The sequence below is a fragment of the Mizuhopecten yessoensis genome, unplaced genomic scaffold, assembly GCF_002113885.1.
Source record: "Mizuhopecten yessoensis strain PY_sf001 unplaced genomic scaffold, ASM211388v2 scaffold11047, whole genome shotgun sequence".
Lineage (NCBI taxonomy): Eukaryota > Metazoa > Mollusca > Bivalvia > Pectinida > Pectinidae > Mizuhopecten > Mizuhopecten yessoensis.
The window spans coordinates 995,711-1,009,316 of record NW_018408852.1 but is presented as its reverse complement, the minus strand read 5'-3'; the positions used below and the strand labels follow the sequence as shown (position 1 = coordinate 1,009,316).

The 13,606-nt window shown below is 35.9% G+C and overlaps 1 protein-coding gene across 2 annotated transcripts in view; it reads right to left on the bottom strand.

Moving 5' to 3' along the window:
* Window positions 1-3,474: 3,474 nt before the first annotated feature.
* Window positions 3,475-13,606, bottom strand: part of LOC110465016 (uncharacterized oxidoreductase YjmC-like) — an 18,689-nt gene continuing 8,557 nt past the window's right edge. For both annotated transcript variants that reach the window (XM_021520577.1, XM_021520575.1), the window contains exons 3-12: window positions 12,448-12,528; window positions 10,308-10,369; window positions 9,918-9,971; window positions 8,200-8,298; window positions 7,936-8,001; window positions 7,605-7,665; window positions 7,124-7,242; window positions 6,135-6,230; window positions 5,771-5,881; window positions 3,475-3,802 (exon numbers count right to left, since the gene is read on the bottom strand). In XM_021520577.1, the coding sequence (XP_021376252.1) occupies window positions 3,755-3,802; window positions 5,771-5,881; window positions 6,135-6,230; window positions 7,124-7,242; window positions 7,605-7,665; window positions 7,936-8,001; window positions 8,200-8,298; window positions 9,918-9,971; window positions 10,308-10,369; window positions 12,448-12,528 (797 nt within the window). In that variant the 3' untranslated portion in view covers window positions 3,475-3,754. The remainder of the gene's footprint in view (window positions 3,803-5,770; window positions 5,882-6,134; window positions 6,231-7,123; window positions 7,243-7,604; window positions 7,666-7,935; window positions 8,002-8,199; window positions 8,299-9,917; window positions 9,972-10,307; window positions 10,370-12,447; window positions 12,529-13,606) is intronic.

Here is a 13,606-nt window from a genome sequence, read left to right as displayed (position 1 = left end):
ATAACTACAGTTAATATAGCATTGTTCGTTGTGTCTGACAATAACTACAGTTAATATAGCATTGTTCATCGTGTCTGACAAAAACTACCGTTTATATGACATTGTTCATTGTATTTGACAAAAACTACCGTTTATATAACATTGTTCATTGTGTCTGTCAATAACTACCATTTGTATAACATTGTTCATTGTGTCTGTCAATAACTACCATTTATATAACATTGTTCATTGTGTCTGTCAATAACTACCATTTATATGACATTGTTCATTGTATTTGACAAAAACTACCGTTTATATAACATTGTTCATTGTGTCTGTCAATAACTACCATTTGTATAACATTGTTCATTGTGTCTGTCAATAACTACCATTTATATAACATTGTTCATTGTGTCTGTCAATAACTACCATTTATATGACATTGTTCATTGTATTTGACAAAAACTACCGTTTATATAACATTGTTCATTGTGTCTGTCAATAACTACCATTTGTATAACATTGTTCATTGTGTCTGTCAATAACTACCATTTATATAACATTGTTCATTGTGTCTGTCAATAACTACCATTTGTATAACATTGTTCATTGTGTCTGTCAATAACTACCGTTTATATAACATTGTTCATTATGTCTGACAATAACTACCGTTAATATAACATTGTTCATTGTGTCTGACAATAACTACCATTTGTATAACATTGTTCATTGTGACTGACAAAAACTACCGTAAATATAACATTGTTCGTTGTGACTGACAATAACTACCGTTAATATAACATTGTTCGTTGTGTCTTACCAGCACTACCCTAAAGATAGATATATTTGTTGTGTCCGAGATCGTTATTGACCCTCAATATTCCTCTTTATTGTATTTTATCATCATTTCATATCGTCATGCTTTAAAATATTGAGTCAGAAGACGCTAATCCTTCAGGAACACCTGGGGTTTTTCCTGGTACTTAAACAAAGGTTTCCATGTAAATCGTTTCATTTATTCATATTTTGCCCTCGTTTTATCAGTTTTTAGTTCGAACTATGTTTATGTTAACACTTAGAATTTTCTTGTTTTTGTATATTTTTGTTGACGCTGATGTTTCTATTCAACTTTGTTTAAAAAATATACCGAGTAAAATATGTCCCCCATTAAGGTCATGAATGTGCTAGATCTGTTGCACTTTGAAGATTACTTTAATTCCTGGTACAGTAAGACTGGGGCATATAACATCAGAGAGATTAGAGTATTCAAAATCCGTATAACAAATATACCAGCACTAATACTTTCTGATAATAAACTACGTTTTCTCAAAAGAAAACTACTAAAATAAACCAACTGCAACGTATAGTTACACTTGGTAACGACCAAGTGTAACAACTGTCTTATACGTTTTTCAAAAGATTTGATGATCATCATTTCGGACATACTGTAGATGTCAATTAGAGCAAATAATACTTAGCAAAGAATTTTTTTAAAGGAGCATACGTATGTAACTACAACAAATGAATTTAAAACATAATTTAATGAAAAAATGTATTTACGCAGACGCATAACAATGGTAATTGTATCTGATAAAATTCAAGAAACTCGAATGAAAAGAGTAGGAGTTGTCCAGACAAGAGGTTGCTAATTATGTCATAAAGGAGGCGGAACTTCATAAACAAACGTAGCCATAAAATATACTACATGTGCACAGCTTTAGATTGAGACAATTTTGCGAAATTCGTATGAAACTTTAGGACTTGTCCGGCATGATACAATCTATGAACGGACGGAAGGTCAGCCATATTTCAGTATATTTTCTTACTTCTTTACGGGTTCTCCTTACTTTGAAAATAAGCCTAAGCATATTTCGTTCTATTTACAATGAGGTGAAAAATACCAAATGTCTAGCTTAGTGGTTTCAGACATTGTAACATTGAAGTGTAACAGGTGTGCAATATGTTTGTGGATGTGTCTTTTGTCGTGTGTGTGTTTGTCGTTTATCATATATGTACGTACATACATAACAGACACATAAACCTACTAACACAAAAACAGAGCTTTGTAGAGAGACGCTACAGCAGGATCATGCCGACACACATTATCTTAATGATTAACAAATCAAACACAAGGCGCATCTAAATCGCATATATATCCCTATTATATATATTCAAGATAAAAATACTTTTTTTCAGAAAAGATGACGTTTTTGCCTTTTATCATTTTGATAAAGACAAACGAGCAATAATGATATATATCAAGTTACTTTTGCGTCATAACATGATGCCCTCGATACGTTTTCAACAGCATGATACACGTATAAGCGTTACAGCTAAATATAAATAATATCATGAAAATAATAAAAGTATACATCTTCGATATGTAAAAAGATTTAACAAGAGCACCAAGGGCTTATCGGTCACCTGAGTTATATTATATGTACTGGTAGCTTTATTTTATTGTTTAGATGTGATGTGGAAATCAGCATGTAAACTAAGTGAACTACAATTCTTGTCATGTCATCAAAGGATAAGAATTTGAAAATATTGGTAAATGTTCCCTTTGGGGCCCTGCCCTAGCCACTGGGGATGGGGCAGGAATCCCAATTTTACAAAGTAATACTCTCATTCACCAAAGATTATTCTGACTAAGTTTGAGTAATTTTCTGTTGAAAATGGACAAAATATACCCAAAAGTGTTATTTCCCTATATAAACTATAGTAAACTTTACCCCCTCCCCAAGGGAGAACGGATAGCTCGGGGGTCCTGAAATTTATTATTTAAATAAAGCCCCTGATGATTTTCTTTCCATGCAGAGAAAATGGATGTAGTGCCTCCGAGTCTGGAGGAGAAAATTTTGGAAATATTGGTTAATTTTCCTTTTGGGGCCCCGCCCTGGCCCCTAGGGTTGGGGTAGGAATCCCAATTTTACAATTTGAAACCATCTGCCTACAAGGATAATTCTCACCAAGTAAAAATAATTTCCTATAGAATGTTGTCAAAATATACCCCAACGTGTTATTTCCCTATATAAACTGTAGTAAACTTTACTCCCTCCCCAAGGGAGAACGGATAGCTCGGGGGTCCTGAAATTTACAATTTAAGTAAAGCCCCTGATGATCTTTCTTTCCATGCAGAGAAAATGACTGTAGTACCTCTGAGTCTGGAGAAGATTTTTGAAATATTGGATAATTTTCCCTTGGGGGCCCCGCCCTGGCCCCAAGGGTTGGGGTAGGAATCTCTATTTTACAATTGTGTAGCCTCATCTACCAAGGATTCTGACCAAGTTTGAAAAAAATCAGTCCACTGGTTCTTGAGAAGAAGTTGAAAATGTAAAACGTTTACGCACGACGGACACGGACGACGACGGACGACGACGGACGGAAAGCGATTAGAATAGGTCACCTGAGCTTTTCAGGTGACCTAAAAATGTATTTGTGAGCATGTAAGACAGTTTTACTGTAAAGCATGCCATATCAAAATAACGCATAGTATATGTTTCACCGGTTTTAATACTGCCCCAATAGAAATATACAGCTTCTGATAAACGGTATAAAACATATATCAATAAGTTTACTGGCAAGATATAACAAAGAAGGCACAACACCAGTGTAACAACAAAAAGTAAAATAAATGCCAGCCCTTATCTACATTATATATAGGCACCATAAGTTTTATAAATCTATAAAATCAGTACAATATACAGGTACTCTCACAGCTCAGTCTTACACACGTACAGGTATTCCCATATGATCATTGGTCCGGTATTAAGAATCACTTTACTTCAAACGCTTTGACTCCGAGCCTGTCTGCTAACTCATTCTGGAAAAAAAAGTATTGAGAAGTAAAAGTAAATAAAGTCTTCGACGGTTTTGCTCATACGTTCTCTGGAGGTTTTGACAAAATATATCGAGTAAATAATTTTAAAACAGAGAGAGAGATGGGCATCTAGAGACACCATTGAACATAGAAACGACAAAATAAACACATGCAATACATTGATAACGCTTGGTCAATATCTACTGAACAAAGGACACAGTGAAAAATCTATTCTGAAGGAAGTCACTTATATAATTACTATCTTCAAATACAAAAACAGAACGCGTATAAATTCATTTTTTCAAAGTCTTCGGAAAAAGGGCATAAGCATACATTCGCTTAAAACTGAATCAAGGTCAGGGTGTAAATTTTCGAAGAACTCAACTTTAACAACAATACTGATTATAACAGCAGCATATCGTGCACATGGAATATTCCGAGAAAGTGTTTTTCTCCTGCCCACACAACTCCAACAACCCAGGTGGAGTATAAAATGGTCTGGGGTGGGTGTTGCGGTATCTGTGCTGTAGCATTCAAGTGAGGTGGCACTATAAATGATACTGTTGGAAGCACGGTCCCATTAAAAACAGAACACAATACATCTCCAGCACACACACAGGCATACACACATAGGGAGATATAAGCCAGGTGGCATAGGACTAGTAGTCAGCGCCTGATGAGGCAGCTCCTGCGAATTCCTCAATATTGTATTGATTAATATATATGCTCATTATATTGACTGTATAAAATTGCATATCTATGTACTGTAAAGCGCTTTAGAGTGGCTTATGTTAGCTAGATAGGGCGCTATATCAAATGTTATATATTTATTATTTATTTATATCAATAACATCATTTTATTCAATGCACAGGTAGTATGACCCTAGTAGTATCATGTTAAACGATCTTCTTTTTGTTTGTTGTTTACTTCTTCGGAACATTTAATGTCACATGAACTTGGTGTCGTCTTTTCGTTTCCTTGCACATTATTCTGACATTTGACTCCTCAACTAGTCAAACTATTCTGGCTTTGGCTAAAAAGAGGTTCCCAATAAACCCCAATCAAAGCAGAAAGTGGCTTTAAAGAGCAATGATAGAGATCGTAAGTATTATAAAAAGGGACATTACGGAAATGAAGGAAACCCTAACGGTAGGTCATGTATTGTCTTATATCTCACGGTTCTAGCATAGCAAATACATGCTGAACACTAAATAAAAAGAGACCGCTGTTTTTTGTACCTAACTGTATGTAATCTACATCCTTTCTATTTCGACATTAGCCGTTAATTCAACGTCTACCGTTTGCCATTGCATGAAATGGTCGGTTTGCAGATAAACAGTCAGTCTATAAAACTGTGTGAAGATCATGCCGAAATGCTTATAAGCAATCTGTCTACAGATAACGCTACCTCCATATGAATGCATAATTGTATTTGTCGCATGGTGCATGGATCCTTATAGATTAACCGAAGACAACATCTGAATGTTTACAAATATTTCATTATTTCAAATTCACAAATCTTCATAGTAATTGTTTCAGTATGTCAAAACCTTCATACCCATGGCCGTTGAAAAAAATAGTTTTCCATATAAGTCGAGTTCACGCACACAATAACATTACCAAGTATGATATGTCACCCAACTTATGCATTCAATATCATTAAGCAAAGAAATAAATACTAAAGTTTACTCAGCACCCTATAGGGTAAAACAAGACAAGATGGGGACAGTGGAAATGAAACACAATGAGGTAGAAAAAGGGAGATCTCTAGACTTCAATCGGGTTTTTTACGTTATGCAATACGTATGCAGTGCACAAGCAAAACTACTTAATCTACTAAGTTAAGTTATTGGCGGCTATTTAGTGAGCAAATAACAGTAACCATTTACAAAGATAAAGATTTAGCAATAATCGTATAACGTCCGGGTTGGCCTGTGTTGAAACATTGTAAAACTAGGATAAATACTTACGGCGAATTTGATTTGATTTGGATGATAAGGAATACCTCCTAGTCCATCACATTCCTGCATGTGTTTTCTCTCTGGGTCTCCGGGTACAAGTACTTCCGTCTCACCCTCAGCCTGTCAACAAATATAACAATACCATTATAAACGACACATATATAGCAAACTTTCCAAATCGGTTATTTAGGAAAACTCCGTTTATATATTTTTAAAATGACATTACATTTCCATGTATATGAAAAACACAAATGTTGTTAAAAAGCAAAAGATATCAAGATATTATGTATTTCAACTGTTCTTGATCCAATTAAAAGCGTCATAATCAATGCATTTCACAGGTTTACACTTCATGATAGGCTTACTGCATTACCGTGTCAAGGCCTCGACAATGGTCTATCAAGGAACTCATTCTCTGGGGAAAGCCGTCTGCAAAAGCCTGTGGATCTATGGCAATGAAACACTGGCCCTGCAATAAGACGTTTGGCATACTCTTTGTAATGTATCTTTTTATCATTCTCCTATTTAAATGGCATTCAATGGTTTTTTCCATTCTTTGATTTATCAATTTCCTTGAGAACGCTACTATAATTAAACAGCTACGAGTCACATTGCCGAACTGTAGACACTACGAGTCACATTGCCGAACTGTAGACACTACGAGTCTCTTTGCCGAACTGTAGACAAACTTATGATAACAGTTGACACTACTCCATCTTATGGCAAACGCTGTTCTTATGATTTAAACTAGAAAATATCGTTTAGACCTGGTCGTCCGCGCTCACTGTCGTATGTTGGTGGTGTTTTTTTTATAAATACTGACGGCAACCCTAACCTAAATCTTTGGTTCCTGAAATCAAAACTTATTGGAATTATTCTCATTATCTGACCTTTGTATGTTAATGAAGTCTTTTCCATCAAAATATATAATTAAGTAAAGCTGCTGCATTGATGACTGCTTCGGTGGACAACTTTCCATAAATAGCACTGATGACACTTGCATTAACCTTGGGATCCTGAAAGAGTAACTCACTCCTGGTGTGCCCGTGCATGACCATTGTACAAAGACTGATGTAAATCCGTTTAGGAAATCACTGGTAGAGTTACAGCGAATAGGTACGTAAATGGCCTAACCCCATCCCCCAAAACAAACACACACGCATACACCATGAATACTGGGTGCATATAAATGCACGAATTGTATTTAAATTATGTTATTTTCAGTTTTAAGCATTAAACTGCATTCTATTCTGAGTTATTGTCTTATAATTTTGAACAGAATTGCAGTCAAATCGAAATAGACAACACTGCATGTTGCAAACAAATTAAGCACTTCTCAATATTGTAACGTGCTATACAAACCAAATTGGCCTTCCTGTTAAATTCCTTCCAACTGCGGACATTGGGGCCAAACGCTGCTCCAGATAAAATACCACAGAATACTTCCACAAGCATCGCAAGTCCGTACCCCTTATATCCACCTAAACAACGACAATGTAGACAGGTGAAGCATAGCCATGTACAGTGTTCTTCAGCAGAAATCTTTGATTATTCCTCACCTTCGAGCAACCATACCATGTTCAATTGGTATATACTGCATTGCAGACTTCTTATCTCTAAACGCTGTAAATCAAACAAGTAGAATTTCTCCGCTTCAAGTGAAAAATTAACAATTTTTGCTTGGATTTTCAGACACAAATATGTCAAATCAAATCGCTTTTCTTCAGGGTGACATAATATAAATAGTATTGTAGCTTGTAATGAAGTTAACTGAATTATTATCGTTTACTCTGATTTGTTAAGCTAAATTGTTATTAATTTTCCCTGTGTATGGCCTACTTACTGCTCTGCTCTGTTCCACCCAGTGGAAGGAGACCGGCGTACTGACTCGGGTCGTGTGTTTCCTGTTAAATGTAATGAACTGTATTCACAAAGGGACCATTTTAGAACAATCTTGCTGTGGATACAGACCATGACATCCTCATAACAAGTCATCAATCAAATAAGACACTCACTATTCTATTTCATTTGATAAGGACTGATATATTAGCTAAGAGCTTAGTAACGGTTCCTATGGAAATATGACCATACTTCTTATTTCGCAAAAACGTTAATTATATGTTCAAAAGAGTTGTGAAAAAAAAAGTTATAAAGTAATGAAAACATAAAGTTACCTTTCCTGTTCCATCTATCGCCCATCCTGACGGCATAGGTTCACCCTTCCTCTCTTGTAGTTCTATCTGTGAACAATCCAATCAAACACAGCCATAATGCGAATGTCAACTCCACAAATAATCAAATGTTAGTGCATAATATTCTTTGTGACTATCGACATATTCGGAATTGTTTAAGTGATATCTTCTTTAGACTTTGTGAACAGAAATAGGTTTTGGCCTCAAAAGTAATCAAATATTGGGTAGACGCTTAAAACCCCTCACCTTTCCAAGAGCCACGCTGGTCGTGGCCATGTCCAACACCATGCCATCGCCGTCGTTACCTGGCGCAGCCAAACTAATAGGGTTGGTTCCCAATGTGGGCTGAAATACAAGAAACACCCGATGAAGAAAGATACTAGAATATCATGCATGTAACGAAAACAAAGAAATTACAACTCCTGTGATATCAAAAGTCCTATAAGAGCAGGACAAGACACTTCAACCATATTACAACAGGCGATCTTTCATATTTTCCAAACATTATGTTTTTTTTATTATTCCACCCATCTTCGTATTAATGTTCGTGTAATGTCCACAAATGAAAAATCAGTTAACCATAAAATATCAAGCTCTCAGGTGTCATATGATTTCGGTCACAACGTGTTCAGTTTGTTTAAGAAGGGACAGCATACAAACGGAATAGTGTAAATTTGCAGGATGGTGTACGCTGCTTGTCTCAAACAATTCAGCTATGGCGCGACATTTTTTTTTTCAAACACAAGTGAAATAGTTTTCATCATGTACAACAATGCTTCGTTGACTGCAGCAGACAGGAAACACGACATTTTATTTAATTTAACCGCGGAAACCGTACGGGCAAACGATTGAATAGAGACATACAGAGGTAAAACAAGAATTCCACAGAAGAGGCTGTGTCGTCGCCTGAGTCGGCAACTCTAACGAGAAAGCAATCCAAAGCAAGCATTTTTAGTAAGGAATCGCCACATGAAGATTGAACCCAATCAACCCTAAGGACTCAAGTTATTGCACAGAAACAGTTTTTCTATTTATAGTAACGGTGATCTTGACCTTTGACCTTCGAACCTTTTGTGCAGGCGACACAAAATTGGAGAACAATTGTTTGAGTTATCGTGTAAATAAGGAAAAGTTTACGGCGAAAAAAGAAGTACAGTGTTACTTTGTCAAGTGTGATACGCCAAAACGCGGAAAGTTGTTACTTGACATAAAAACCCGTAATATATGTTAAACATTATAGCTTCTAGCACTACCGTACAAAATTTTAAAGGAATTGATTAAAAAAAAGTTCTTGCATTTACTAAACAATGGCCTTTCTTGGTAATGAAAGGAGCATAGCCCCGCAATGATAAAGGGACAAAACTCTGCCGAATAGCATTTAAATATCACGGTTTAAGACCTCATCCAAAGTATTCAGGTAATGAAACATCTAACAAATTAAAGTTTGCCAAAAACTGAAGGCCAATTGTTTGAGTCATCGCGTAAACAAGCAAAAACTAACGGCAAAAACAGCGTCGCTAGGTCAAGTGTGATATACCAAAACGCGGAAAGTTGAAACTCGACAAAAAAAACCTTATAATGTGTTAAACATTATTGTTTTTAGCATTACCATACAAAATTTGAAAGGAATTGATTAAAAAAAAGTTCTTGCATTTACTACACAACGCCCTTATTTTGCAATAAAAGGGGCATAACTCGATAAAAAATGAACGCAATTTTTTGAAATGCGAACTCGTACGAGCTATATTGATAAGGAATATATGTAGCAAGAATGAGTTTAATCAATCCAAGGGAATGCAAGTTATCGCACGGAAACCTTGTTTCGGACGACGCAACCGACACTGATAAAGTAATACCTAGATGTAGCCTCGCACAGCAGGCGACACAAAAAAAAGTATGGAATCGGGAGAAATAATATGTACCTGACAGGGAAAGTTCTTGTCATAAAGAAGATAAAATCTCACCTCCTTGGCTCTTGTCGGTACCATTAGTGGAGAGGTGTTGGTGAAGGCCATCCCCTGTTGATAAAACCAAAGTCGGGTGTAATATATGCATGAAAACCCGTTTGCAAGTTTTATACCAAAACAAAATCATATGTATATATATCTTTATATCTTCATATTTATCTGCGCATGGAAAGAAGTCTAATTGAACATATTGAAGAATTCGCCAAAATAAAAAAAAACATAAACAAGTGTTTCATATGGCCCAGTATATGTCGTGCTATATTTTACATATGTCGATTGCATAACGTATACAGCCGAGCATTTAGTACACTTGTATGGTTTTGTTGGATAACACTATTTGAGTTGACTTTCCGTATTACAAAATTATAGGATGGTGACAAACCTTACCAGCATCCCTTGTTCCATTGCACGTATAGTATACCAACCAGCGATGCCGAAATGATTAGATCCTGACAAAAAAAAAAAAAAAAAAAAAAAAAGGAATGCAAATTTGTATTGAATAGTTTTGAAACAAAATGATAATAGTAATCAGTTGAACTAGTCTTTCGTTCATAAAGGAAATGTGTATAGAATTTTTAACTTGTTGCTATGATTATATAAACTCCAGTCAAAGCTGACAGTACGAATACTGTATAATACCTAATATACAACCTAGAAGAGATAGAAAGTCGTTACGGAAGGAAACAGAAAAGCCAGTCGATAAATGGGGATAAAGGATTGAAAGCGTTCAGCAAGGTAGATGCGATTTAAATGTATGCTACATCTACACGTACTCTATTGTGTACTAATATGTTTGTGTGTATGATCCAATTTGTTTCCTGGACCCAGTTGCTCAAAAGGTGATCAGCTTAATCAGTGATTAGCGCAAATCTTAATTTTTGTGTATCTTTATGACTCAATCTTTCAATTAGTTACAACTTTCTAGATATCAAATATTCAGTTGAGTGAATGTACATGCAAAATTGCGATGTTTTACCTTATATATTGGCAAAATTATTAGAGGTTGAAAAACGTCATTTAAGCTTACCACCTTTTGAACAACTGGGTCCTGCACGAAGTTGACTGACAAACAGGTTTTGTGGAACAGAAACAACTAAATATATTTATGGTTGAGCTTTTTGCGATCACGACAGACATTCTCGTGCGGTTATACCTTGTGCGCGTACGTAGTGACGGCAATATGGCGATTGTTCCTCGTGGGAACTTTGACGTTATCGCTAAATCTAGCACAATCACGCGTCCCACTCAAAGTGATTCCGACATTGACTGGTCTCCCACACAAACTGCCATTTCAAATGCGTTGGGTTTTTTCTTCAATTCAGTCCGACTCCTTCAACTTCAATATCAACCAACATGATTCCGACGAAGCGTAACCGTATCACACATCGGGCTTGCGTGGATTATTTGTAATCCTTCCGCGGAATATAGTCCGGTTTAAAGAACACATTTTAAGGTGAACCTTGATGGTACATGTAGGTTTTCTCACTTGTTTTCAATACATGTTAACGGGTTACTATGCATATCATATCAAAATATGTAAAAGGTTAACATTTGTTGTTCGGGTGATTGTTTCGAGAAACTTTCAAACGGAAAAACACGAAACAGGTAATATTAAAGAAATATACTATGACTATAAGGATTAACTTTCTATTTAGTTTAGGTTATCGGGTGATAACCTAAACTAAATAGAAAGTTAATCCTTAAATATTGGCAAGTAGATCGTATATGTACGGTCGAGATGTTAACACGACAAACTATGTATATTTTTGAGAGCGGTAGATACCTGAATAGGACTGAGCAGTTGACACAGATATGGATGAGAGAATGATACAGTTATATTACTGAGCGTAGGTAGTTGACAGCATGATTGTATTGTGCAGACGAATATTTTCTTGAGTGCTCGTAGCTTACAGGTATGTCCCTGCAGTATAGCATTATCAGCGATGTCAAATAAAGGCACACATGTTTATTTAATAAATTACTTATTACAAGAATAGCCTAATTTTAAAAAACAAAAAAACAATCACGTTTATCAAGAATGAGTGGGTTTTTTTCCAGAAAACTCGAACCGAACAAACATGGCTGACAAACAACCTTGAGGACAACATGATGAGTCTATGTACATAAGTACCATGGCGTTAAATAGAGTCAAAATATCCCCCAACTCGTTTTTCTTATGAGTCATCGACCGGATATATATGTCAAGTGAAATATGTTTATGTGTTGATATGTATTTTGGAAAGGGCTAAAGCAAGTTGTAATAAGTTGTGATCAATCAATTTTCAATTGTTTACAATAAAATGTGTTTTAATTGAAACTAAGAGTCACCAGGCACGTGATCAATATACTATAAATAAAATGTGTTTTAATTGAAACTAAGAGTCACCAGGCACGTGATCAATATACTATAAATAAAATAGGTTTTAATTGCAACTAAGAGTCACCAGGCACGTGATCAATATACTATAAATACAATATGTTTTAATTGAAACTAAGAGTCACCAGGCACGTGATCAATACACTATACCTCGAGCGGACACCCAACCTATCCCTGCCTCCTTAGCTTTCTTCAAGGCTAGGTCCATACAGAACTTTCCCACCACAGGTCCTGTTGATCAAACATATTAATATTAAACACGATAAAATACAAACTGTAATGAATGGAATCACAAAAACAATGGTCAGCGACTCAGGACATTTCTACCTAATGTCTCAAATCGGACAATAAACAGGTCCGAGTCTGAGATAGACATAGCCACCTATATGTACATGTACCAGTGACAAGCGTTATACGCTCAAGCTCATAGTCTCTAAACGTTCATTTTGTCCTATCTTATCTAAAATATTCAAGCAGTGAAAATATTTCTGCTAAACATCCGAGCATTATTCATATGAGGTTCGTTTATCACTGGCCCGACCGAAAATGTTCAACCCAATATGTGATCAAGGCAACCACCAAAATTTCAAACAGTCTGGACACAAACGGATCATTTGAACCAATCCTGCTTAACATTAGCTTGCTAGATCTGTAGTAGCGGAAAATACCTTGGCCTTGGGACAGGTGAGCAAAGGGAGAGAAGACAAAACGATGAGATACACAATTGTTTAAAGTAACCGTCTTAAATGTTACGTTAGCAATTATATTCCCCGAGCCAGCAAAGTTGATTGTCTCATACTTTCAAGGGGAAGCCTCAGGGACAACATTAAATGATAGTATGTAAATATATAGTTATCCACCACTTGTTTATTTCTTCAAACGTTCAGTGACCTGTTTTCCGTAAGGCTATTGTTTCACTGCAGTAAAATACGAGCCGCATTCTACCGCCTACACGGACGCGCAGCCCCTAACATGGTTCCTTCACGAGTCTAGACAAAACATCAATGTTCTAATTACTTAACTCAGTTTACCGCACAAAAAAACCCCAGTAGTTGATGGATGCTTTGTAAAATGCATACATTTTACATGCAACATTGCAAAACCACCGAACACGGCAGCGTATACGTCCGGTATTGACAGTGATTTATATCGTAGTATATGATGTAATGGATAAAAATACCTGTACGATACATTTAGACGGAAATTGTCAGTCCGTGAAGTAAACATAACAAGCAAATTCGTGGAATGTATATCTCCCGCTTTGCAAGGACATATTGAAGGTTAACATTATTGAGGTTAGGTTTAAACA